General features: G+C 35.5%; 2 protein-coding genes across 2 annotated transcripts; one reads left to right on the forward strand and one right to left on the reverse strand.

The window, feature by feature from the left end:
- Positions 1-930: 930 nt before the first annotated feature.
- LOC127938431 (spermatogenesis-associated serine-rich protein 1-like) lies at positions 931-3124 on the reverse strand. The gene is made up of 6 exons (XM_052535029.1): positions 3004-3124; positions 2709-2833; positions 2325-2492; positions 1992-2103; positions 1541-1603; positions 931-1432 (listed from the first exon to the last, which is right to left on the reverse strand). The coding sequence occupies exons 1-6, from the start codon at positions 3117-3119 to the stop codon at positions 1309-1311; spliced, it is 708 nt and encodes a 235-aa protein (XP_052390989.1). The 5' UTR covers positions 3120-3124; the 3' UTR covers positions 931-1308.
- Positions 3125-4962: 1838 nt separating this feature from the next.
- Positions 4963-26386, forward strand: LOC127938432 (protein cornichon homolog 3-like). Its single transcript, XM_052535030.1, has 6 exons — positions 4963-5506; positions 9515-9583; positions 13886-13933; positions 21579-21691; positions 22789-22935; positions 25000-26386. The coding sequence occupies exons 1-6, from the start codon at positions 5429-5431 to the stop codon at positions 25025-25027; spliced, it is 483 nt and encodes a 160-aa protein (XP_052390990.1). The 5' UTR covers positions 4963-5428; the 3' UTR covers positions 25028-26386.
- The last annotated feature ends 314 nt before the right edge of the window (positions 26387-26700 follow it).

Genomic DNA, 26700 nt, shown 5'->3' on the forward strand with positions numbered 1-26700 from the left:
TTTTGAGTACAGGAACTAAAACTCTGGAAACGGCTCCCTCTTGTGACTGTGGTGTGAATACAGAGGGAAAACAATTCTAAGCAACACCCAAAGTATGTAAGACAAGGTAATACCTGCATGGTGTTATGCAAGGTTCAGAATGCCAAATTGCTTCAGGTGGTCCCCGAACCCCCAAATGTATATGCACAAGGCTGGAGTAAATATACACAGCATTCAACCTGTCTCACTTTCTCATTCATTACTTTCATTGTCCTTAATGCAAAAAAACGACATACACTAAAAAAGGTTTTACTGAGGTTTTCAACGCATTAATGAAATGATTTAACATCTTCCCTAATGGCCCCCAAATTTGTGGTCTATCTAAACATGAAAGACACCGTGGGCTGGTATAACCCTGTGGGTAGATTTAATGGACATTTTATAGCGTTATCAGAGAGAAAAAATAGAATCTATCTCTACTGCAGAACCATGATACAAGACTAATATATACAAATTATCAAAGTGTGCTGTGTGTGTTCAGAGAAAGTATGCAAACAAATGCTGACATACAGTCTGTACAGTGTTGATAAGCTCATATTAATGTATTATTCATCTGCCCTTTGAATGAATCATATGGACAATGAATATTCAGCAAACGACCCTAAATAAAAACACAACAGATGGTCCACCACAGAAATTCTTGCAAAAGCAAATAAGCCCAATATAAAATATTATTTAAAATGCTTTCAAGCAAGTTGAGCTTGATCCTCATTTTATGAAATAACAGTTTGTGAACAGTTATTTTGCTATTAGATTGCATGGTTCAGTGCAAGAACGAACTGACTATAATACAACTTGCTAATTATATTTTACTGGGTATGAATGATACAATACTGTGAATTCAGATTGTGATGAAACGAGAAGAGTGAAAGAGATTCTGTTCCTCTTTTATTAACAATTATAAACATCTTGCCCACACAATCATTTTAACTGTTTCCTATTCTGTCCAGCAATTACATTTTGGCACAGTGAAAAGACATGCATTTGTCTTTGTCAGGGAATTAAGGAAAATCTCCAACTAATAAGGCAAAAAAAAAGAAAAGAAGTAATTGTTCTCTCTGTCTAAAGCCCAAAACAAATTTAACCTGATTCAACCCTTTCCAATATGAAGTTCTTGGGCTAGACCATAAAGATCTAAATATTGTAAGATATAATCAATGGAAAACCATGAGGTATAGTGTTGAAGGAAAGAAAAGACAAAAATATGTCTAATAAAATAGCAAAGAATAACAACAATAAATATGTAAGCATGGTTTGACACCTTCCAAATTAGGTGTCCAGCAAAACTGTCCTGTCATAGATGTCTGGTGCTGGTCTCCAGCTGCTCAACCTCTTGACTTCAAGAATGTCCTCCTCTCGAGCAAGACTTTCATGTTTCTCTGCATACGGTGGACTGAAAAAAAACATACAGTACATGCACCTTAAGAAACTCTGAAGATATTTCATATCAGCGATGAAGTTGTATGGTGCAGGCCACCATAATAATATTTCTTTTACCTACCTGATGTGTTTTGTGCTGGGTTTTAGGTCAGTAAATGGTTTAAATGTGGCAAAAGGCTTGGACCTGAAGTAATATACAAGTAAATATGTTAGAAAAAATATCTGTTTGTGCTCTTATTTTGAAGTTGTTTTCTCCTCGCTCTTGTCTTGCAGATGTTTCTAGTTAATTAGTATTGTTAAATCATTTGTTTCTTGTGTATTTATAGCCTTTGTGTTTTCCTTTTCTTTGAACATTGCCCTACAGTGTGCTGTGAAAGTCTAAGTTGTTGGCTGTGTGTATACTCAGTTTCAGTGGGGAGTTTTTAAACATTCTAGGCCTACTTTGATATATCCCTTCACAGAAAGTGGAACAAAGGGTGTTTTTATGTTCATTAATTTGCAATAAAACATGGCTACAGTCCCATCCTTTTGGTCTATCTTACTGCATCTGCCGTAAGCATGTTGGTACTTACCCAAAAGTGGCTGTGCGCAGTGATGATTCATATTTATGAAAGTCAGAGCTGTACTCAGGGACTAGAAATGGTCTGACCTTTGTTGAAGGGTAGATGCTGCATTTGTCTGTGGCTGAAAAAACAAGAAGATATGGTTTATTAAAGTTTAAAGTACCTCAGACTACAAATGTTTCGAACAATGTGCTGCACTGAAAAAAAATGATAAATTACCCATGACCTAAAACAATAAGGGCTGCACTGACTACACATTACTAAATACAATTTATCTTTATGTGAGTGGTTAAGAACAATAGCAGCAAGTAACGTTATTAGCATTGATAAATTAGCTCTTACCCTGCTTTTTGCTCCCTATGAATGATTCCAGGGAATTTTCTGAAATGCATCCCGTGCTTCTTTTATGAATAATGCCATCCATAAAACATCTCTTTCCAGTGTGATAGGTCTTGGGCTGTCCAATGTTTGGATAAAAGCTCCACTCCGATAAAGTAACTCTATTAGCCTCTAAATGGACATGCCAATAAACATAAAAAATTCTGAAAAATTATCTCAGAATCTAGCAGCAAATTCCAGTAAAAATAGAGTTAAAAGTGTCTTAGATGTTACAGCCGTAGTGATTACTCTAATGAAGTCATAGGAAAGTTTTCATGTGCAGCTGCCACTAGAGATATTTTATTAATACTTGAACAGATAGATTTTGCTGATCAAAGCCTGACTCACGTGGGAAGGATCTCATCAGTTTCCTTTCATTGAGAAACTTTATGTCTTTGATGTGTGGAAATGGGGCATCACTGTATCGTGGTTCAGGTATCCAGCGCAAATGGGATTTCCAGTCAAGGTCACATCTAAAACCATTGATAACATATTAATATAGTGTATTGATTCAAGTTAAGCAATAAAAATGTGACACTTTGCTTCTACACTGAAGGAAAAGTTGAAAAGCTGTCATTTAAGTAACTGCAGTTGAATCTGTTTAATACTTTAGGGGATAGAAATTGATTCATGAAATAGTTACTCAGTGAGAACAGGCTCAATGTGTCTAATGTGAGGCTTGAAGTCCTGCTCTTTTCCAAAACTCCAGAATGAGTCACCGAAGTCTGTGTGTTTCTTCATATCTGTGTATGTGACCATCACATTTCACTATAAGTGATGAGAAAATAATTTTATAAAATAATTTTATTCAGTATTTTTTAAACTTAAATGTAGGCCTAAGGCTTGTGTTGAAAATAAGTATTTCTATGAAAAGGATACACAAGATTTTCAGAAATAGTGCTAATTTAAAGCAAAAAATAAAAATAATTCTAATATTCTGCTACCACTGCGTCCTTCTTCTCATAAAATAAATCGGATTTAGGCTAGCATCGACTATTGGATACGCAGTTTTGATATCGTGTAGCCTATATGATTTAAAAAATATTTTGTTTTTTATTCTCTAAAACACAATTCACTTCGTAAGGCGTGAAACATTTTGAGTGAATAAATGACTGAATTCAGTTTAGACAGTTAAGGGTTATTTCATGCGACTGTAAGCAAGTGTTGCAATGAGACTCATTTTAAAAAGGTTTTCTCCTTATGCCCATTGCAACGCGAATACTATACATATTTGTAGTAAATAAAAGATACATTTAGGCTGTATATCTGTATATCTGTATATCAAATACTTTCTGGAAACCTTACCTCTTGTCCCTTTTGTAGTACAGATGATCCGTTCATAGAGAGTGATGGTCTTTGTACAGAGAGTTAGGCTTTAAGACAAAACTATTGTAAAAATCCGTTGCCGGGAGAACATAAACACAACTGACAATAGCCTATAGCCAATAGACTAGAGTCTGATACAAATGCACTAGCCTATAAATTGATCGTAGCCTATAAATTTGTTCAGTTATTCACTTAGGCTACTTACTTGCTGATATGCATTATTTATTTATATAGTAATGTTGTTGGTCTCTTTGTTTGTAACATTACAAAAATTAATGAAACATTTGAATTTGAACTGATTTTAGCGTGTCGAAACGCAAGATGGCGCAAGAATATTCTAATTATTAGAAGTTATAGGCCTATATATAAACGTCTTAATAATATAATATTAAGACATATGATATTTAACATAATAATGTGTGTTAAGCCTATATATATATATATATATATATATATATATATACATAGCCTATATATATATATATATATATATATATATATATATATATATATATATATATATATATATATATATATATATATATATATATATATATATATATATATATACGAGATATATAGGCCTAGATACAGTAGATAGATAGATAAATAGATGGATACTTTTATATATTTTGTAAATTAAATAGGCTACTGTTGGAACGGATACTCAAACTGATTATTGAGTATGCCACTGGAACATAACAGGCTAGAGGAAGTGGATTCAAAAATTGTAAATATATATTTTAAAAAAAGACTATAAAATTACTAGAACCAGAGTGAGGTTTCTGAACTCAATGCAGACGAAATATAGAAAGTGGCTTGTCACGATGAGGACTGACTTTGAAATTAAAACATTTTATAAATATCTGACTGAGTTATTTATAGCTGAGAAAACTTATAAAAGAGGAATATTTTTAAAATGAGCCTCTTCTTTCAGTCAGGGCATAGCTAGTTGTTATTGCTTAAAACATACATCATAGGCCATATATTTCTGTTTATAATGCAGTCTATAAGAAATACATGAGTTATGGTTTAAGAACAACTGGTTTTAGGGGTAGTGAGTGATTAACTACATGAAATGGTAGGCCTACCTTTGTATTTAATTTAATCTAATTTAATTTCAAAGCGTATATGTCGTTGTTTTAAAAAGTAGTGGGAGGTAATGTTTAGGACATGCTTTGACCTAGTGTCTGATCTGAGAGAGAGAGAGCGAGAGAGAGAGAGAGAGAGAGAGAGAGAGAGCTCTTTAAATCCACCTGTTAGCCGGCACACATTCTTGCACCTTCTGTTTGAGAAGGTGAACTGATCGCCAGGACCGTGTGTTAGTGCATTAACTCAAAGTTCTGCATTTCCAAAGTCGTCACCGTTTACAGTCTCCATCTTTAATGGACTATCACTGCCGACGACACCATACGGGACGATGTTAATGCATCATTTGCTTAACCGTCCACAAATGGCTTGATCTCGCGGGGATTTCGCCACACAGTGCTGCAACTCGCTCAAAATCGACAAACCACTGGACTTTTTTTTTATCATTTTTTTATTGATTCGTGAATATGGCAAAGCGTCTGCACTGAACTAGACTCGAGGTTTGCAACACATTTGTTGCAAATATTTTGATGAAGAACACGATGCGCTCCCTCTCGCGTGCCCCGTAACTGCTTCCATTCATTCATTCAGCCCAGTTTGGCTCGAGCACCGTCTTCTCTCCTGGAGATTTTCCTTCCAGTTTCCTCTCAATTATGTTCACTTTCGCTGCCTTTTGCTATATGCTTTCCCTTGTCCTCTGTGCTTCTCTCATCTTCTTCGCGATCTGGCATGTAAGTGTTTGCATCTTTGGCGTGCTTTGTGAAAATATAGACTACTGCTGCAGAATGGCATATGCATGTGTTAGAGCAGAGATTGCTGCATCAGAACAAACTGTTCATCACCAGATCAAAGCCTTCTTGATATTATCAATGTCTCTTTCATGTCTTACATAACCAAACTAAATCACTGATTATCATTTGAGTGTAAATTGATTGTGAAATTAGACTTGGGTGACAGGCGTATATCCTGACTTGGTGGCACCAGCTTGTGTCAGGGAAGTCTTTTGCACACCTTTTTTGGTTTTCCCACAGCTCTAGTGGCCAAAACACCTTTTCTGGGTTGTTTCAGATTCTTTTTTTATCCACACATACCTGCATTAAACCCCATTTACAGTTCAACTGAATGAACAACGGTCAATGTTATTTTCCAGTAGCAGTTTGTGCCTGACCTGTTTTGATGTTATGCTGTCCTTTATGCCTGTGCACTTTATGCAAGGTGTAACACTGTTTTGTTTTTTTTCCTTGAGGACAGCTGCATTAAAAGCACTCGCTCACATTCACAGCACTGCAAGACTGCTCTAGATTTGGGTCAGCACAGTCGTTTGCCCTAGGCTTGCTTTTGCATAGCAACAGACATTAGCCTCAAGGGTTAAATAAGGGGTAATTATGAGGACATCACATTTGACCCAGACCTGTTAGTAAGACATCTTTCAACTCAATCTATTTCCAATATCCCTAAAACTGTCTGTCAGGTATTTTAAAAGAAGTTCCTTGTATTTGTCAGTTATTGTGTGAGGAAGGCAGAAATGCTGTCCTCAGCGGTTTCAGCTTTTTGAAGCTTTAGACTTAATTCGATCGGCTCACAATGGGAAAATCCTGACATGTCGACCCCCTTTTAGGTTAGCAAATTGAATACATTTTAGGATTTGAGTGTAGGTTCAGCATGGTGTTAAATATAGTGTACAGTACATTTTTATGTTTTTTTGTTGTTGTTGTTATTGTTGTTGTTGTTTGCACTGAATATAGAGTGTGGATTATGAGACAGCTTCCACACTGTCATTTTAAGCCATTCTTGAAAACAGTATGTCACCCAGACATGTCAAAAAGAGCAGCACCTGCTTTAAAATGGATCTGTTTTATATAATTCTGAATATCAGCAGACTTTTAGTTGATTAGTGCCCTTCAGCCAACATCCTAAAGTGTTGGAAGTTAATTTGTTTTTAGTAACACACATAAATTCTTATTTATGTATTCAAGCTGACAGTACTTATTGGCTGATGGCACAACACAAATGTGCACGATCCCAAGGGATCTTGAGCTGTGGTGTGAAAAGCAGCAGACAGGGACAATGTCCTATGAAAAGCACATTTCATGCTTTTAAAAGCCCTCCACAAAGATACTGGCAAAGCATCTACTATTATGCAATATTTGATTTATTATTGTTATATAAAAAATGGGGTTTGTAAATATATATATATATATATATATATATATATATATATATATATATATATATATATATATATATATATATATATATATATACATTGCAAGAACACACTTAATTGATTAATTGATTCCATTTGTCAAAGAGTCCTGAAAAATGTACCACAAAAATATTAGAATATTTTAGGATAAGAAATGTTTCTTGAGCACTGGTTCAGTAACCAATTCCACAATGAAAACTGGAGTAATGGCTGGTGAAAAGTATTGTTCATGCTTAGTTTATGTTAACTAAAGTAGTTAACTAATGTTCACTAATGAACCTAATAGTAAAGTTTTACTGACCCCAAGCCTTTGGAAAGGAATAGCGTAATATGTTGTGCTTTTTGCCCCAGAATGGGGTAATTACAATATCTACCTGCAAGTTTAGTAATGAAAGTTAGCTAAATCCTTAAGATCTTACAGCACTCTCTCAATGTTGAGATTTGAAAAAGTAACATGTTTTCAATGTTTTCCAGCACTGTCAAATGTATCTTTCTTTATCTCAGATTATGAGCACGGCAGAATCTATCTGCCATCCTTTTCAAAGGGATGCCTATCTGCATATTTACCCTTGTGTGTCATTCTGCTTCTGAGGGGAAATTATCCCCACATTAGCGTAACGAAAACATTGAGAGTCAAAAGCTTCCTCAGCAGATGTTTCAAGTCCACTTTCACAGCCAGTGGAAACCAACACATTAGTGCAAAGATGCACAGTTTAGAACAGTATTTAACATATTATCTGTGAATGCAGTGGTGCGTTCATCTGTGGAAGTTTGAATGGATTATTGAGATGTGTAGCGGCTGTCCTTAATTGTGGCACGTTTAATTCAGGAATTCTACAAGCTACTGTATTTCTAAGAGCTCTTGTTAAACATCGGATGGCAACCTGATTAAGCTACAAGGGGTACTGTTTTAAAAAGGCTTGCACATTCTAGCATGACTTGAATAATGTCAGTATATGAACCACAGTCCTTTTCACTAGAATAAAACAGCTTTGCTATACAGATTAGATTTTCAGTTATGTCTATGTTCACAAAAACAGGTTAATGCTCTATTGCACCTAATGCACCACCTACATTAAACTCTACCTTAACCAAACCGATAGTGTAAACAAAAGCTTGCTTTTACAAGTCTTTTATCATGACTCACGATTCACAGGATTCAGTTGAAGCACTCTGCCTCACACGTTCTTACTGTGGGTGCTACTGAGCAAGTTTACTACATAAGAAAAGCCATACATATGAAACTGGCTGTGGTGCAAACATCAAAATGTATTTGTTTACAAATGATACACTATGGTAAAGGTGTTTTGAGGTCATAACATAGTATTGTAACTGATATCTTAATTTGTGTGTAAAGAAATAAAAGTTGTTGGTGTTTTACTGCTACTGTGGGTTAGTTTAACTGGAATTTGAGTGAACTGTATGTATAGGTTGGTTTTTGGAGTTTTGGAGCAACACAATTTCCATTGAGCCTATGTTGGTTTTGTCATTTGCCTTACGCAAGCTAGTATTAGGAAGGTCTCTAATGCAAAATCAGGGGAAATACCACTAAAATGATTAATATTAACAAAATTCTAGAAATAACAGGTACTGGGTCAATATATTAGAGAATGATGAGATGGATGAGGTCAAGTATGATATAATTTGTAGACAGTACAGCAGGCAATCAAGCAGCAATCTATAATTTCTCACAGCCTGTTTCACTCTTACTGACAACACAATGAGTTATAATCATGGAAAATATGAGAATGTTTGAGGAAATCACTTGTAATCATTTTCCTAAGCAACAATTATTGTTCTGTGCATTAACAAGTATATTTCTCTAAAGTCCCGTTCTCCAGTCAGCTCAGCTTTTTCAATAAAACATAATCCTCAGATGGGTAAACTGATGTCACATAGGGTACAAAACAGCAATGTTTCCACATGGATGCAATGTGCACGTTACATTGTTTGTTGATTGTCTTTCTAGAAGGCATATAACATATGCAAGAACAATTTCTTACAACTATTCATATGCTGCTGTCAGATTTAAACCTGGCCGTTTTAAATGAACCCTGGCAGCCAAGCAGAAAAGCAGTCAAAACCAAACATTTTTACTGCTTGTGTCGCCTACAGAATTGAGAGAGCATTGGTATACTACAGGAGAGGTAGTGTAGGAAGAGAGGGCAGATTGGTCTGTAACAGGGGAAATAAGCTTGTCTAATTTGATCTAACTTTAATTTTGGCTTCTCTTGCCTTGTGCATGAGCTATAGCCATGAGGCACCATAAGACCCTATTTGCTCAAATGCACTTACTAAAGGGGATAATTTCATATGCCTTTACAATCTGAATAATTTTTGTCACATCAAGCAGTACATACACAAGTGGATATTCACAATATATTCAAGATTTCAAGATATTGTCAACTGAAGAAAGCTCATGAATATGAAAGTTTATTGCATTTTAAGTGGTTTTTATGTATCCCATTAGATTAAATCCATGTGTCTATGTGATAATGATCGTGTTCTCTTTTTTTTTACTCTGTGTTTTCAGATAACAGCCTTTGATGAGCTTCAGGCAGACTTCAAGGTGCCGATCGATCAGGGCAATCCACTTCATGCGGTAAGTCATGCAAATAATGGACTTGAACGTCTGATTCATTGCCCTTTCCTGCACTTCCATGGAAATGAATGAGTTTGTATCTGTGTGTGTGTGTTTATGGTGGGAATATATTTAAGCAAGCCCTCTGATCTTTTGCAGGCACCAGGTGTGTTGCCTATACCCCAAACTCTGAAACATTTCCTGTCATCCGCAGCATTGAATGAATAAACCATAGAGCAGCTGTCTATGTGTTGTATTTCCTCTGCTGGAGGTCCTGCCAGCTTTAATCTCACTAATTAATTCAAATTCAGGCAACTTTTCCAGCTTTTTGGATACACCAACTGTTATCCAAAAGTTTTGAACAACATTATCATTTTAGATGCCAGAATTGCAGAATAATTGACATGTGTGTGCTTGATATCTCGCAAGGCTACTTTGCAAACAAAGCAAGAGTCACAAGCTATATAAGTCTCACTCACAAAGTGACACTGACAAAATATAGCCACGTATCTGCTCCACACAAAACTTCTGTAACTGTAATTTATTACTGTCCTCCCAGCAAAGTGTCAAAGTAAGAGATACATGCTCTATATGTCACCCACCCCTCTGTGAGACTGGAGGGAACTATAGAGGATGTGGAAGGTGGGGGTGCTAAAAGATTGATGGCTTCCTAGCTGATCTCACCACCCAGTCAAGTCAATCTCACACCCTGCCTGGCTAATTGGTGTCTTCTGTCAGTCTTCAGCTGAGAGAAAGTCAGGACTTCATCCTGTGATTCTCATTGGAGCTCCGCTTATGACTCTAGTCTGCACAGCAGTGCTGCAGTCACTGTGTTCTTTCCCTCAGGCATGTTCATGCCACATGGCATTAACGTGTGTTCCATAAACAGACAGTAAATTCATTTTTTTGTCAGTAGTTTTTAGGGCTAATAATTAATTTATGCAATTAATATAGACACAATAATTTACAGTTAATGCAGCATTGTTTTTCCATTTCTGAGGGTAATGCTAATGTTTTATTATGCTTATGTTTTTTGTGTCGAAACAGGGCCGACTGAATGTACTCAGTGATTGGCCATGTTTGCATGGATGTTAAAATTAAATTCTTCCTTTAAAAACAAAAATGGCAGTATTGGTATCACTAGTGGTATTTGGTATAAATTACTGTGTGAGACTGGCCTTGATATTACTTGATAGTAAACAGATATTAGCATAAGATAAGACAGAATAGAGAATCTTGAATTACATTCATTTTTCACACCGCATTAGCAAATAGTTTTTCCCCTGGTTAGAAGCATAAATTATCATACAGTATATATGTATAAAAGCAGTATTGATATCAGTATTGGTACTGGTATTGGGTGAGACTGGCCTTAATAGTACTTGATAGTGAAAAAGATGCCAATTGTGAACAGAAAATATGGTTTATCTTGTTTTAAGCATAAATCTTACAAAATTTGTGAGGTTTAAACATTTTAAACTTTAATATGTCTGATAAATCAGAAAGCAAGAGCTAGCAGAACCTCACATTTAGCGGCCCTTGACTGCCACATGCCCGGCTAGTTCTGTGAAGCCATTCAAGATATAATTCTCCAGCAATTAAACACTTCTGATGCTATTCTTTTACAGGATTCTCAAAACTAGTTGAAACTAGACATCTTTCATGTTAATGTTATGAGCACATTAGATGGAATTAGTATCTGCTGCGCTGCCTGATGCGCACACGTTTTTAATATTTTATTATGCTAATGTTCTAGACATTACCATGCATGTGACTGATTTCAATGAAAAACAACATTAAATTAGAAGGATCATTTATGTTGCTTGCATGAGGGCAAGAGTTTTATGATCCAGATGTTTGTCAGCAGGCGCAATATAAACAACCCGACACATTAATTTTGGCAGAGACGCAAGTAACATTCAGTGAATCAAACCCATAACTTTGTCTTTAACTGTGCCTATACCAGTTGATTATACGTTTTTTTTTTTTTTAAACAGCTTGGGTCTGACAGATTGTTAGAGAAAGCTCACGTAACATACACATTTTTCGTTAACCAGGCGCCAGTTGTATAAACATATACCATGTTAATCGCCATGTTAAAACTGTGTCTTAAGAATTAGTTTGAATAATTATTAATCTAGTAATCAGCCTTACTTTTTGGATTTAGACCAATCTACTTTTGTTTATGTAACCAATTTCAAAAAGTGTCTAACTTTTAAGGCTAGTCTCAGCAGTTTCTGTCCCAGTTTTTTTTTTCAGGGCCCTTATTTTACATTAAACAAGCCAGAATAATTTATACAAAATGTATATATATATATATATATATATATATATTTTTTTTTTTTTTTTTTTTTTTTTTTTTTTTTTTAATTGTTGTTATTTATTTTTTTACATTATATGCTTTGTTTATGATATGAGGGGATGCCAAAAAGCATATATACAGGTACATCAGTTCTATTTTGACAAGTGTCTAAAGTGACCAAAATAGTAAGCTTGTTGAGAGGTTTAGCTTTGATCAGATCTGTTGATGCTCTTATTATGCCATCATTAGAAGTTATGCTGAATATCATTTGATGAATTTCACAGAGATGATAGGCTCAGTTTAGCTAGATGTGTTTGCATTAATATTTCTGTCAAGGACTACCCATTTGTATGTTGCAGAATCCATAGCTCAAGAACATAAAATTCTGGCTGCTGTATTGACTCTTTTTCCTGTATTAAATATATTGTTTACACTGAACGCCAGCACTTGTCAAGCAGAATTTGTGCTGATGAATATTTCAAAGGGAGCTGAGTCTAATCGCCTGCTAATTAAAAGTGCTGATATGGCTGCAGTTATCTCCAGTCACTGTGGCTGCCAGTGGAATATTTTTGCATGCTGCTGTTGAGGAGGTTGGCAATGGTGAAAAAAAAATGTCTTCAGCAAATTTGGATGAACTAAAATGAAGTGTGCCCCAAGAAATAGTGAAGGAGTTGAGTGTAACTTTCATAGATGTTTGGTGTAATCTCTGAAACACAGCTGTGAGCTGGAACAAGAGTGGGAGGTTGTCAATCAAACCCTGGAAAAAACTGTTTAAAAAATACAGAAACTTTGGGAAATAGATGCATGTCAATTATATTTCACAATTTCAGAAAACAAGCATAATGCTCGTGGAATTATCTGTATCTTTGATAAAAAATATTCAAAGATAATTGTAGTTAAAACTGTTTGTTTAAATATATTAATCAAATGTATAATATATTATAATATATTAATATATAATATAATAAAATAATTATTATATTACAAAGGAAAATGTGTATTATATTATACAAACGTACTTAAATTCAATTAAACTGACCAACAAGGCCATTTCTGGTAAAGAGAGCATTCTTGCTGAACAGGAGTGTTGTAGATGTCACTATGGGTGGTTCTGTGGATTAGTGAATAACAGCACAAATTATTTAATTATTTACATGTGCAGGCTAGTAGTGTAAATAATGTATTGAGTTGAATGAAGTTAATGTGAATTTTAAAAATAGCAGTCAAATATGTATGTTTAGACTTATGCATGACTCCTCCTGCCAAGTGGCATATGAACAGTGCTCTGTTAGGCCTCCATATAGTGCAGCCATATTTTTTTCTGTGTTACTCATATAAGATTTATCTCTGCTTTAACATGTAACTATACATGCCCCCTATTAAGTTCTACTGCTCTTTGTGCCTTGTATATGTAAAACGATTCCATAGTGCAAATATGACAAAAATTACATGCAAAAAAAAATTAATTCAGGATGCAAAAAAAAAAAATCTCTGTTGAATTAGATTTAATCCACTGCACACGTGATTAAAACACAAAATATACTATATCTGGGATTGTATATTAAAAAATACATTGTCCCCTGAGAGTACCGCTACATTTCCTGCCCCCCAAAAGGTATATGTTTGGATGAAATTGCCATATGCCTTTTTTACATGCCATTCAACAACCTCCCTGCTGTTTTTTCCACCTCTTGGCAGTTGTCTCAATGCAAGTCTCTTGATGTTTTTGCCAGTGTATAGTGCTCTGATTCTGCAAGGGAACAGGGGCCAGGAGCTGGGGAAGACAAGAGCCTTAGGCAGCAGTGCATGTCAAAACCATAACCTCTGTTCCACAAACACCTATGAATGCATATACACTTGTAATCCTAGTTTAAATCTACTCCCCCTGCTCCTGCTTACTTTGATGCATCATATCAACTTTTTAGCAGCTGAAGAATGTGGCCTTCATTCTAGTTTTTTTCCTTGAGACTGGCATTTTAGGTGTTACGGGAAATGTAACATTATTTTATTTCTCTTAACAGCGTGAAAGACTGCGAAATATTGAGAGGATTTGCTGCCTGCTGAGAAAGGTATGTAATGTTTAAAGAAGTTTTTTTTTTTTTTGGATGATCATCAGTTTTTACATAAACATATTGCAGCCAGTTTAAGTGTTTTTGCTAACATTATGCTGAAACTATTTGAGTTTGTGTTAATTATTTGGAGTTCCCTTTCGAAGGGAACTTCGACAATACGTCAACGACGCTATGGGGAACGCCATAGCGTCGTTGACGTATTGTCTCGTTCCCTGTTCTCAGGGAACCAAGGTTACATTTGTAACCTGAGACGTTCCCTTTCGAAGGGAACTTCGACAATACGTCAACGACGCTATGGCGTTCCCCATAGCGTCGTTGACGTATTGTCTCATTCCCTGTTCTCAGGGAACCAAGGTTACATTTGTAACCTGAGACGTTTTATTAATATAAGTAGAAGCATTTTCATTTGTGCTCTCAGTTCGCAAATGAAGACTTACCAATCAAAGGTATTAGAAAGTATTTTCCACACCTTTATAATGTGAAACTATACATATTGTGGGTGTTTGAACATTTCAATCCAAGCACTGTTACAGGGGGCCAGAACCTGTTATGTTCCATATATATATTGTGCCAACATCAGCAGAACGCATTCATGAGTAATATGTCTGGTTGCATGAGGCTCTCTATTGTCCCAGCTGCTCTGTGTGCATGTGCACCTAGCAGAAAAGTTTTCTGCTGTCACTCAGTTACACATGAATGCAAATGTAAAAGAAAACACTGCCTGACAAAGAACATGTATCCAAACAGTGTTCACAAGGGCTTCATATGCACTTGAGCTGAATTGCCTGTAATTTTACAGATACACCATTTATTAAATGGTTTACAACTTTAAATTGTGATTGGACAAGCTTCGTTTAAAGCCACTGAATGGTTTTAAAGCCATCTCTGTTTTCCCCCTCCCTCTTTGTTTATCAGTGGGGGTCTTTATGTACACAGGGCATGTGATTTGTAGTTTTTTATCATTATTAATTATCTTGGTTGTTATTATTAGCATAAGGCTCTTATCACATCCCAATGGGCGACAGTGTCTTTGCTTTGACTGACATGAGCACAGTGATAATTTGTGAGAATCAAGCCAGAGAGTAAATAAACAAAAGTGAATTTTCATTCTGAAAAGGTAGGCTTAACAGATGGTATGTCTTTACTCAGCAAAAAATGAGAGTTTAATACATTTATGCATGGGAGAATAAACATTTACCTACCAGAGTTTTCTGTTAGTGAGACAATTTTATTGCTGAGTGAATCTGTGGATTGTGCATCTTTCCAGAATGAGACCTTCAGTTATGCTCGCTGGTATTCAGCACTAGACTGAAAAAGTAAACATGAGATCACTTATTTCCCCACACTAGATAAACAAACATGAATGTATTCTCATTTTTGTTAGGCAGTTTTTGACATCTGTGTGTATTCACAAAAACGTTGGAGCTAACAAGAAAGGAATGGTGGTTTGTTTGACTGACTTCGGCTCAGTCAGACTCAGACAAACTTATACTGAGTCACGCTGAGCTTCTTTGCAAAGTGCCAGCATATTTTTAGACAACTGCTTGCACATCCTCTCACTCTCAGGATCCATAATTCAGATACCTCACACTAGAAATGTATACATATTCATATCTAGTGTATTTGTTTGTCACACACACACACACACACACACAGTTAGGGGTCAGTAAGATTTTTTCTTGTAAGAGTTTTTTAAATAAGCCTCTTATTTTACCAAGGCTGCATTGTTTTTGAATGATAGTAAAACATTTAAAAAAAAAGTTTTATTAGGTTTATTTATTAAAAACATTATTTGTTAAACTGCTGAACATAGGTTGTTACTATAAGTTAAAAAAAAAAATCTAAAAAAAAAGATTTGTGCTCTCAAAAAAAGTGCTCTGAATACATTATAAATGAAATCATTACCACATAATCAACAGTTCTGGTCTGTGATTTTGTTTCTATTAATAACAATAGTTTCATTTTGCTTTGAAGATCTGTGCCTGCAGTTTACAATCATTATTTTGACCCTGTCTTTCTCTTAAGCTAAGCTTTTTCCTCTAACTCTGAAGGTCAAGGTCAATATTCCATCAGCCAATCAGATGCGTCCGCTGGGGGAGTGCAGTGTAGTCCCCTATGGTTGCCAACGCTGTGTGTTTGTTCTTCAAACGAGAAGCTACTTTTTGATGTTGCAGTACAAACGTTTCTGTCCTCTCATCATTCCACTTCACACTTACATTCATCACCAAAGTCATTTGCGCAGAATTTGCGATAAATGGAAATGACAAGGTGGAACTGAAAGGCAGAGGATCGTTCATAAAAGACCTGTATGATATGCATATCTCTTTGGAAAATTCTTAATGAAGCTTTGGGTACATGATGATGCATCTAATTCTGAACAATGTATTAGTGTTTTGTTTTTAAACTTGTTGCCTGAACGTTTTTATTAACCCTAACCCTAACCCTAATATATATATAAAATGTAGATTCATTTTTTTAATAGATTCTAGATATCTAATAGTGGGCAGAAGAAAAAAAAACTGATACAGCTTAACACTAAATAAATATATTCCAGATATTAATGTAATCATTTGTTTTACCTTCAGTACAATGTCAATATAAATGCCAAATATTTCATTTTGGAAACAAGTTTTTTCTTTTAATATAATACTTACAGGGTTCATTCAAAAATGAAAGTTCTTTCATTATTTACTCACCCTCATATTTTTCTAAATCTGCTATGAAAATATGGTGACACTTTACTTGAAGCCTTTATGTATAATGCATCAGGAAGGTATTCATATCATTGTAATGCATTATATCTTTTCAGAAATAATTTTAACCAAAGTTAAAATACGTTTTTATATTTGCATTTTCATTGTTTTTCATGTATTTAAATGCATTATACTGAAAAAAAAATAGATACATATTAGAATGCATTATCACTGCGGTTTCTTTACGTTACAAATGTCAGATAACCGATTTTAATTGATTACTTGCAAACAGTACTTATTTACAGCAGAGAAATATATAAATAAATAATACATCTATATATATTTTTAAATAAACATAAATAGAAAAAATATATTTATATTATGGTGACAACACAGCCCTCATTAAGAGAATCAGATGCAACCCTCATTTCATATTTGTAGACTGCTGTGTTTCACCCACTGATCTATATATATCTATATTAAAGATCAGTGGTTTCACCCCAAACATATGTAGTCTCTTCCTCTTATGACTTTTCCAAGCAATCCTTATCTCATTAGAGCAGGGAATGTGATTTTTCTTTTTCACACCCTACACTGATATACTTGGGGGTGCAGTAAGAAATCCTGCCTCTGTCTGGAGAAAAGCTCCATTTGATTTCAAAGGGCTCAAGTCAGAGCACAGTGAGGGGGCATTGTTGTACTGTTCTGAGTCTCTTACCCAGCCAAAAGCATCAAACAGTTCAGTGCAGAGACTAAACTACCGCTGCCGAGGCGTAGCCCACAAATGAATTTGCATGAGCTGCCTAGACTGGTCGTGTACAATGAAAAATAGAAACTTGCTTGAGAAATTTATCAGCTTGTGATGTATATGCTAAACTCTTTCGGAAAGAAAACGACGATTAAAAATAAACCTTTGTTATCGAGCCTCTTGTAGCCAGCCCCTCACTGTTAGAGAAAAGAGCAATCTCCTTTGTGGCTTTTAAAAATAGCAACATCTGGCTGGTAATCAGACAGTATCTTGTCTCTGTATGCATCTAGGTCTTAGCCATGGGTGTGCAGGGGGCAGCAGGGGCCTATTAGCCTGTCACCATCTTCCACCATAACTTTCAATTAGTGTAGCCCTTCCAGCTTGACGTCACTCTCTCCTACCAAATTATGACTTAGGTTTGCATGTTTATATATATTTATTTAGCATCTGATTGTTGTTAAGTTTGTTACATTTCCTACTGCACTGAATATTTGACCAATTAGATTATTCATTGAATTATATATTGCATGCAGAAAGGATGTTGATAATGTACTAAAATATATTTCAATAACTTTTTATGTTCAGTAAAAAAAAAAAAAAAATCTGATTCATCACTGGAAATGTTTATTTTTTTTAGTTAAGGTTATTATTTATTATTTAATTCATTTAGATTTTTTATGTATTGTTTTATTCTAACAGAAAGGATATTACAGGGTTGTAGAAACACAGCATAATGTTTTACTACAAAGTAGATATTATTTGTTGATAATAGATATTATTCATGTAAACTTTTGACTAACATTATATTTTAAGTAACCATTCTCTTTCGCATTCATTACTATGATAATTTGAATACGTTTCATAAGTTTACTATTTATTATTCAATACATTTATAGTATGTATTGTTTTATTCGGACAGAAATGGCAGATATTGCAGGTTTGTAGAAACAGCATTGTACTACACTGTGTAAATATATATAAACAAAAAACCTAAAAAAAAAAAAACGAAGTACATTTACTAGCAATTTGATAAATTTACTAGCAATCTGAGTGAAAGTGGTTTCTGCACAAATTTTCTAATATTTATGAAAAATGTATGTTTATTATTAATTGTTCTGCTATTTAATATATAACAAAGGATTTTTGTAAAGCCTGGAAGAGTGGATCTGCTGTGGCATACAAATACAAAATTCAAAATGGTGATAATCACAGTCTGAACAGTTAAATGGAGAGCCAGGTCATATGCTATCCAGTGTCTTGAGGACAGGTGTTCTTTAAAGAGAAAATATGTATAATTCTTTGCTGCAGTTAATTATTGGCTGCTGTTGAAAGAGAAAAACAGTAATTGGAGACTAGCGGCTCTTCTGATCGGCTAAAGATGAACATTTTGCTGCTACTACTCTGAGAGGGCAGTCAGATTTGTCATTGTAATAAGTCAATTTGAAATGGATGGTTCCTGAACATGTATTCATTTATTTATAGTTACTGTATGTCAACCCTCTATATTTTTGTGGTCAGTTCTCTCCCTTTTAATCTCCATTCTTGTCCAGACACTCTGCCTCATTAAAGCGATATCTACAGGTCTGGTGCTCATTCTACTCTGCACTAATGGTGGGACATGTAATTAGTAGTAAGTAAGTGTTAATTGGAGAGACCTGCAGTGGCAGGCTGGTGAGAGTTGATAGAAACATAGGGTTACAGAGTGAATGAGGAAGGGAGACTGTTAAAGATACTCCACAGTCAAAAGCACTCAGCCACAGTAGACCTCTCATTAGGTGGCATGACACTGAACAGGCTCTTGTGATTCCCATAGGAAGGCAACTTTAAAAGTTACACTTAAAGCTCTTGGACTTTTGGTTGAGTGGTCCTCGACCACAGCGTCATAATTAACATACAGCTACAGCAGCGATGTAGAAACTGTGTGCATCAGTGGCTTCAAGTGTACGGAGTCAACAAAATGCAGGAAATGGTTGATATACAATATATTTCTAATCTTAACAGGACATCTGCAATATTACAGACAGCAATTCCTTTACTTTGTATTCAAATTGATCACAGAATATGGCTTTATTTATGCAGTTTTATATTTAATGCTGGCTTACGTGTTGCAGCCGACCTGCTGATTAAAAGTTATTGTCACATAAATATCAAACATAAAATCCCTCAAAAATTGATGTTTTTGTTTATGTGTGCTATGGGAATGAAGGACAAATATTGTGCCTAAAGTTGTTCAGATATTCAGAAGCCCTGAAGCCTAACAGATAAAGACTGATCTTCCAGATGAGCCCATACTAACCCAGCTGCCAGTCCATATTTACTTGATTATGCAGCATTCATCACTGCCCTCAGTTGCTCTGCTCCAAAATCTGTACTGTGGCAGAATTTGAAGGCATCATAGGAGCAAAAAAGCTGTTTCAAAAGGTGGGCAACTTTATTATGCTGCCTTATAAGATAAGTAAAGCCAAATTTGAAGCAGATTTACAAATATAACTAATGCAGAATAATAATCCCTGAATGCACTGCAGCAAATTCAGTGGGAAAGAAATAAAACTATAATGAAAAGGTGAGAGAATTGTTCAAGACTGAAACTGATTTACACTAATTAGAATACTGATTAGCATAGCAACATGCTACTGTAACAACAAACTCTCTGATGTTTGAGTAATAGCTAGAATCTATGCTAAAGTCTTTCATTTCTGTACATGTTTTTTTTTTTTATAATTATGATTCATTATTAACATTTCTCTTGTTATGGCACACACATAGGAATTACTCTGGACAAGACATTTTTGTCTAAAGCATTTAAAAATTTCCTTTTGTGTCCAGGGTATTTTTGTATTGGTGATGGAATATTTTGCGCTATGTTGCGCCAATAGGGTTAAATAGCTAGGACAGGTCAAACTTTAATGAGCCCTCTTTTGTAAAGGTTGGACTGAACCACATTTCCTTTAGCCTGCTGTGAAAGGACTCCACATTAAAGTTTTGTGCCTTAGGATGCTGTGTCTTAAATGATGAACGATTCACTAAAGCCAGCCCTCAGTCTGTGTCAGGTATAAACTGGAGTTAATGGCTACAATATTACAGGCCTAGATACTGCAAATATATATACAGTGTACTGTACTTGGTGATCGATTGCTATACAGTCTGAGGTTTATTTGATGTTAACTGAGGCTATTGTGTTTTTATTCATTTTTCAGTGCTGGGATTTTGTTACAATGAAATCCCACTGGGAATGGGAAACACATCTGAAGTAGTTTGAGTATCAGACATACTTTGTAAAAAGAAAAAGAGAAAAAAAAGTACTGCCCAAAGTGACTGCCCTAAGAGTCCCCTTTCTTGTCCATTTACAGCAAACTGGCACAGCAGTGCTGCCAAAAATTGTCCTGTTCTTCCTCAGCTGAAGGTGAACTAACATAACCTAGAAACCATGTCCTAAAATTCACAATGGTAATTCCGGAGATCACATAATATTTTTTATTGTTTTATTTTATTTCATCAAGTACTTTTTCCATGAAAAAACTGTTGTATAACTCTTTCTTATATAAAATCCAATGCATATTTTACAATTTTTCCAGAGCAACAGATGTGAATTAAATACAGTTCTTTCTTAAAGAGATAGTTTATCCAAAATGACAACAAACCTTTATTTAGATTGGATGCCATATTGAAATTAACAGGTTGTGAGGGACAGACTTGTCTTTACAATGGCACTAGATCACAATTTTTACTAACTCAAAATTACAATATACTAACAATTTTCAAAACTGTTTTTGTCTACTGAAATGTTTTTTTAAAATACATTTCATTAAGTGGATCATTGGTATGTTGTTAACAGTACAATTCCTTGAACGCACTGTACTTGCATCCCTCACATCTTCGTTTTCATTTCTGTCAAAAATTAAAAATGGAGCTACCATGATTTAAGGCTTTTCAGGATATTCTGCCTTTTCTCTATAATTTAATCATGGCAAAATATCCTAGTCGCTCTTAAAAACAGAGTGGAAGGAGAACAAGAACAAATAAGTTAGTTTGGAGTGACATGAGGGTGAGTAAATAATGACAGAATTTCATTTTTGGGCAAGCTGTCCCTTTAAGACTGAATCATAGACGAATCCACAGATCTACCTGCAATAATCAGACCTATCAGAGCATTGTCTTCTGCCCAGTTGTACCCATAGTTATTTATCTGTGTTCTCTTTAGTTGGTCCTTCCAGAGTACTCTATCCATGGGCTCTTCTGTATCATGTTCCTGTGTGCTCAGGAGTGGCTTACTGTCGGCCTGAATATCCCTCTGCTCTTCTACAACACATGGAGGTGAGCACCTGAACCGGTCTTTACTCCTCTTAAACAAGCTATGCCTGCTATCTGTCAGATTGCACTAAAACATGTGTCCTGAGAAATCAAGCCTGTCCCTGCTATAGCCCTTGACTGTATATTAAGTGGAAACTTAATATTAATTTTCATTCAAAATAAATAATTAAAAACGAATAATTATTCATTTATTATTTTAATGTGAATCTGAGGATTGATCTTCTTGATACAGTTTCACTATTATCAATGTTCAGATCAATCCCATTCCTAATTTCCTTATATTAAAGATCCTTGCCACAGTGTCTTTTTAATCGTGTCACTGCGCATTGGTCTTAGACATTTTTCTAGATGATTTATAGCAGACTGAATGTTTCATCACACAATGAAGCAACTAGGGAAATCCTAACTGGGATAAAATGAGTTCCAGTCATTTTTCAGTGGAGCTCTAAATCTTTCTTCGGGGTTTGTTGAATGTTCAGAGCTGTTGTCAATTACTGCCATCATCTTCAGAATATGAGAGATAGATGTGCGGTGCCTTTTTTTTTTTTTTTTTTTTGCAGAATGATGAAAACTTAATCAGTACAATAGTAATGGCTGATTTGGATTATTATGAAGTAATGTTTGATTAGCTGCTTGAACTCACTATAAATATTTTTTTTACCAGATTTATTGCTTTTCTTGCAATAAATCGACTTTTTTCCACAGATCCAGTGATGCTGCTTTAATGCACTGTCACTCTGTTCTTCCCTCTGTTTTGCTCCAATTCTTTCACGTTTTTCCTGCTAATGCGCTTAAAGCCCCCACTCCTTGTTTTCGATTTCCCTAATAGAATTATTGCACCAGGGATGACGTTTTTCCATGTCTTACAATTACAGACTATATTTAAGTCATCCATCTCCAAGGACTGCCTAGATTGACAGAAATATTTAGTATAAAGGGGCTTAGACTAGCTACACTTTTCATTAGATCAAATTAAATTGATGAAATTAAATCAATAATAAAATAAATTAATTGAAATGACAGCCAAACAAAAATCTAAAACAAAGGTGCACATAATGTTTCAAGAAATGCTACCCGGCTCGTGTTTTTCACATTTTCAGCAGGTACTTTCATAGCCCCACAGACACTAAGGAGCTTCTCTACGATCCAGCGTCGGTCATGAATGGAGACACACTCAAATTCTGCCAAAAAGAGGCCTGGTGTAAGATGTCCTTCTTCGTCCTCTCATTCTTCTACTATCTCTACTGGTGAGTAGAGATTGAGAGAGTAACTCAATTGCCTACTAATGGGATTCTGTGTAACACGTTCACTGTTTTTTATATCTTTATAGCCAAATATGCTGTTTAAAGTGTGCCCTGGCTATAGTATAAGCTGCCTGAAGCCTATAGCATAGCAGAGATGTATTCTTAAACAAGCATTTGAACTGACAAGGACTCTGTGCACTTGGATGGCGCCAACAACTCGGCCTTTGGGTAGAATTCCTGAGTTTCCTTTTTAGCTCTACACTATATAACGTCACATTAAATGTTAATATACATATATTAAAAACGCACATATTCTATAAAGGTTCACCCTTCGAGCGAAAAGGCCTTATGACATTACATCATATCAAAGGCGATTGTTGTGCATCAGTCTTGTTGTGTTATTAAAGGCTATTTGCTTCTGGAATTGAAATTCAAGGACAAACACAGCCTTTTTTCAGCATCTTTTGTACACTCCCACTTTTTGAAAAGAATGTGGATAACCAAACAGTTGACATAGCCATATAGTCCTTAGACTCCTAAGGGATTTATTTTTTTTATACAATGGTAGTCAGTGGTTATAGGAGTTACCTTTTTGACAAATATCTACAACTTTATATGTCATAAGATAATAAGTCTCACCAAAATGAGGATTCAGAAAATACTGCTGAAATGATAAAATTCTTCCATAAAAACTGTATAGTGCTTGAAAATATGAGCTTCACACTTTCCCCTTTAAAGTGTCTGGATGCTCTCATAGTTTTTATTTTTATTTGACCAATGGACACGTTTTAATTATTTTCTGCAGTGATCAACATTATGTTTAACTTGAGCTTAACTTGGACCATTCAGTAAAACTCAGCTTCTTAATAAAGGTTAGACTGGGCCTTAATATTATATAAATTCTTATATAATGTCTGATTTGATGAATGCTTTTATTTGCCTGCCTTGCCTAGTTTAACTCCTGTGGCTTGATCTTCAAACGTAGTTTGTACTCTAACCCTTCGTAATAACCACAATGTTGTTCTCCCTCTTACTAATCAGTCTTACAAATCAATTGCAAATCCAATATCAGCGCACCAGGCCATCACGCATCCAATTACAATAGTAGGTTTGCCGTTCCTTTTTTCTAAACACCATTCAAACCTAATGACTCAAGAAAGGAGTGTGCCACTCTGATAGAAGTGGAAGAGAGATTTGGGAAAACATCACACTAGTTCTCACAAAGATTGCAAATGCATGAGGAACATTTTTCCCCTCAGGCTCCATCAGGATCATATCTAGGATCATAGCTGAAATACATCTTCCACTTTCAACACGAACACTAAAAACATGTTTTTAGGACACAGATACGCCACAGTCCTTAATAATACAGCAGTTCCCCATTAAAACATCTTTAGATTTGAGACCAGCCTTTAGCTGTGTGCATGGAATATAATCATGATACTTAACATTCAACAACATTTTCTGATTAAGTTAAATATATATGCTTCATATGCCGCAGTGATATAATTTCAAAGGGCATAAATTGTTCTGCTTTCTTTTTTGAAAAGATTAGGAATATAAAAGGATCCACGCCGCTACTTTTCCGACCTCCACATACTGACGATAATAAGACAGAGCGAGCCAAGAAATGCTTATGCAGTTTTTATCAGGGCAACCCCTTATTATGTATTAATGCCTGTGGACAGCATTCTGGCATGGCATCCATGGCCCCTAGTGTGAAGTCAGCACAGAAATACAACAAGCATCAACATATGGCAGTACATCCTAAATAAATACAATCCATATCATCCACAACCTGCCCGGAGTGATCCTCGAGCTGGTGAAGCTGTCATTTTCCATAGCGTCAGCTGCTTTGTATTTCCATGCCTCCTTTAGCTGAGGATGAATACTGTGGTTTCAGATGGATAATTTGGGGACAAAATGCATCTTTGTGTTTGTTGTTAGCTAGGAAGAAATAAACTAATTAAAACCGTTATCTAACAGAATGATTGAACCCACGGGCATAAACTCGTGGGATGGGAGTGATGTTTGGTGTTAGTAATGCCTGTTTGTTCTGTCTTCCAGTATGATCTACTCCTTGGTGACCTCATAACAGAGTTCTCAACACTGCTCATAAGACACTGTTTTCCAAAAGCTCTAAACTAGATTTGGATGAAACAAGAGCACCGCTAGACACAAGTGCAACACACTGCAGTGTCTGAACCTACAGAGAAGACTTGACCCCATCTTCCCAGAGTATCAGAAGAAGCCAGTGTCGTTTACAGATCTGACTCAACGCCCTAGATGTCTCATGGACCTGGTGTGATGCGCTTTTCACAAGCTCACAGTAACATTTGCACAGATTGTCTCAGGCATAGCACAACATGTCCTTTACCACTTTGAGGCACAAAACCTGCCAACCTTTACACTCACTATATGTAGCTTATTAGGTTAAAACAAATGAAAGGAATCTATGGCTAACTTGATCAGAGAATGTTTCATTTTTACCAGTCACACACTAGGCCACTGAGTTTGATTACATGTGAGAAGCTTTTGTGATATATTTTATGTGTATCTGTGCACTCCTAAAATAAGCATTTTTTTATATGAGATACATATCTGTTGCATTACTTGTGTACATAGAGTACTTTGTGTAATGCTTTTATGTGTTAGTGTCAGTTGGTTGAGATGTTTTGGGACTTTATATTTACAGTTGCTGATATTGAGGATTTATTTTAGAAAACAAGAGCCACTTTTCCACAATTTTGCACAGAGTTCTTATGAGTTTGCACAGTAGATACAGTTATTGGTTGTGGTGGGAAAAAAAGTCATATTTATATACCCAGTACGAGTCTTCCAATATATTACAGTGCATCAAACAAGATTTGAATTTTAGGGAAGAAATCAAAACCACAGCTCATGATCTTACAAATTTCAATTTCTCATTTTGTATTATTGTTATTATATTAACTGTATTACTGTTATACGACAAGGTCAGCTGAAACAATACTGAAACAAGATATTTAAGGAACCATCGACAGTTTCTTCAATCTTTTTCTCTTACTCTATCATGTATCCGATTTCTTTTTTCTTCTTAATAAGTGTTTCTGACTACTACTTTCTACAGCTATTACTCTAACACTGTTGTTGGATCAGTCAGGTTTTAACTGCCGGAGTAACTACACAATGCATATAAGCGTAAACCCCTCAAGACTGCGTGATGCTTTGGATGAGCACTATATATAATGCAGAGTACTGAAAATAGCAGTAGACACATAATTTTCATTGCCGTGTAGGGGATAATAATACCAGTCCCCAGCAGTTCTATATTCTGCTGCTGTCATGTAGCCTGCTGTCTTTTGTATGCCTTATGTAGGTACACATATGATGTCCAAACATTTTCTATATCCTTATTGTGGACGTGTTCACCCATCCAAATATCAGTAAAGAAATTTGTATATGAAATAAAACAGACTATTTTAAAACTGTTAAAGGTGCTTTCTTATGCATGCATCACATGTATGCTTTTGTTCTCTTCATAATCATTAGTTTCATCGGTCATGATCCATATGTGGTTATTTCACTCAATTACCCACAGAGCATTTCTCACATCTCCTCATTTGAATCCTCACCCCAGAGTGACTCTCTGAAAAACATTCACCTCAGACTGATGCATGCCCCCATCTCTCAAATGTCTCCTCTTCAGGGAATGTTGCCTCCTGCTCGTAAGTCGACTATTATCTGCGTTTTCCAGAGCCAAGCCCTGTGTGGCAGTGACTGGACGAC

Source organism: Carassius gibelio, chromosome A20 (genome assembly GCF_023724105.1).
Source record: "Carassius gibelio isolate Cgi1373 ecotype wild population from Czech Republic chromosome A20, carGib1.2-hapl.c, whole genome shotgun sequence".
In the NCBI taxonomy this organism is placed as follows: Eukaryota; Metazoa; Chordata; class Actinopteri; order Cypriniformes; family Cyprinidae; genus Carassius; species Carassius gibelio.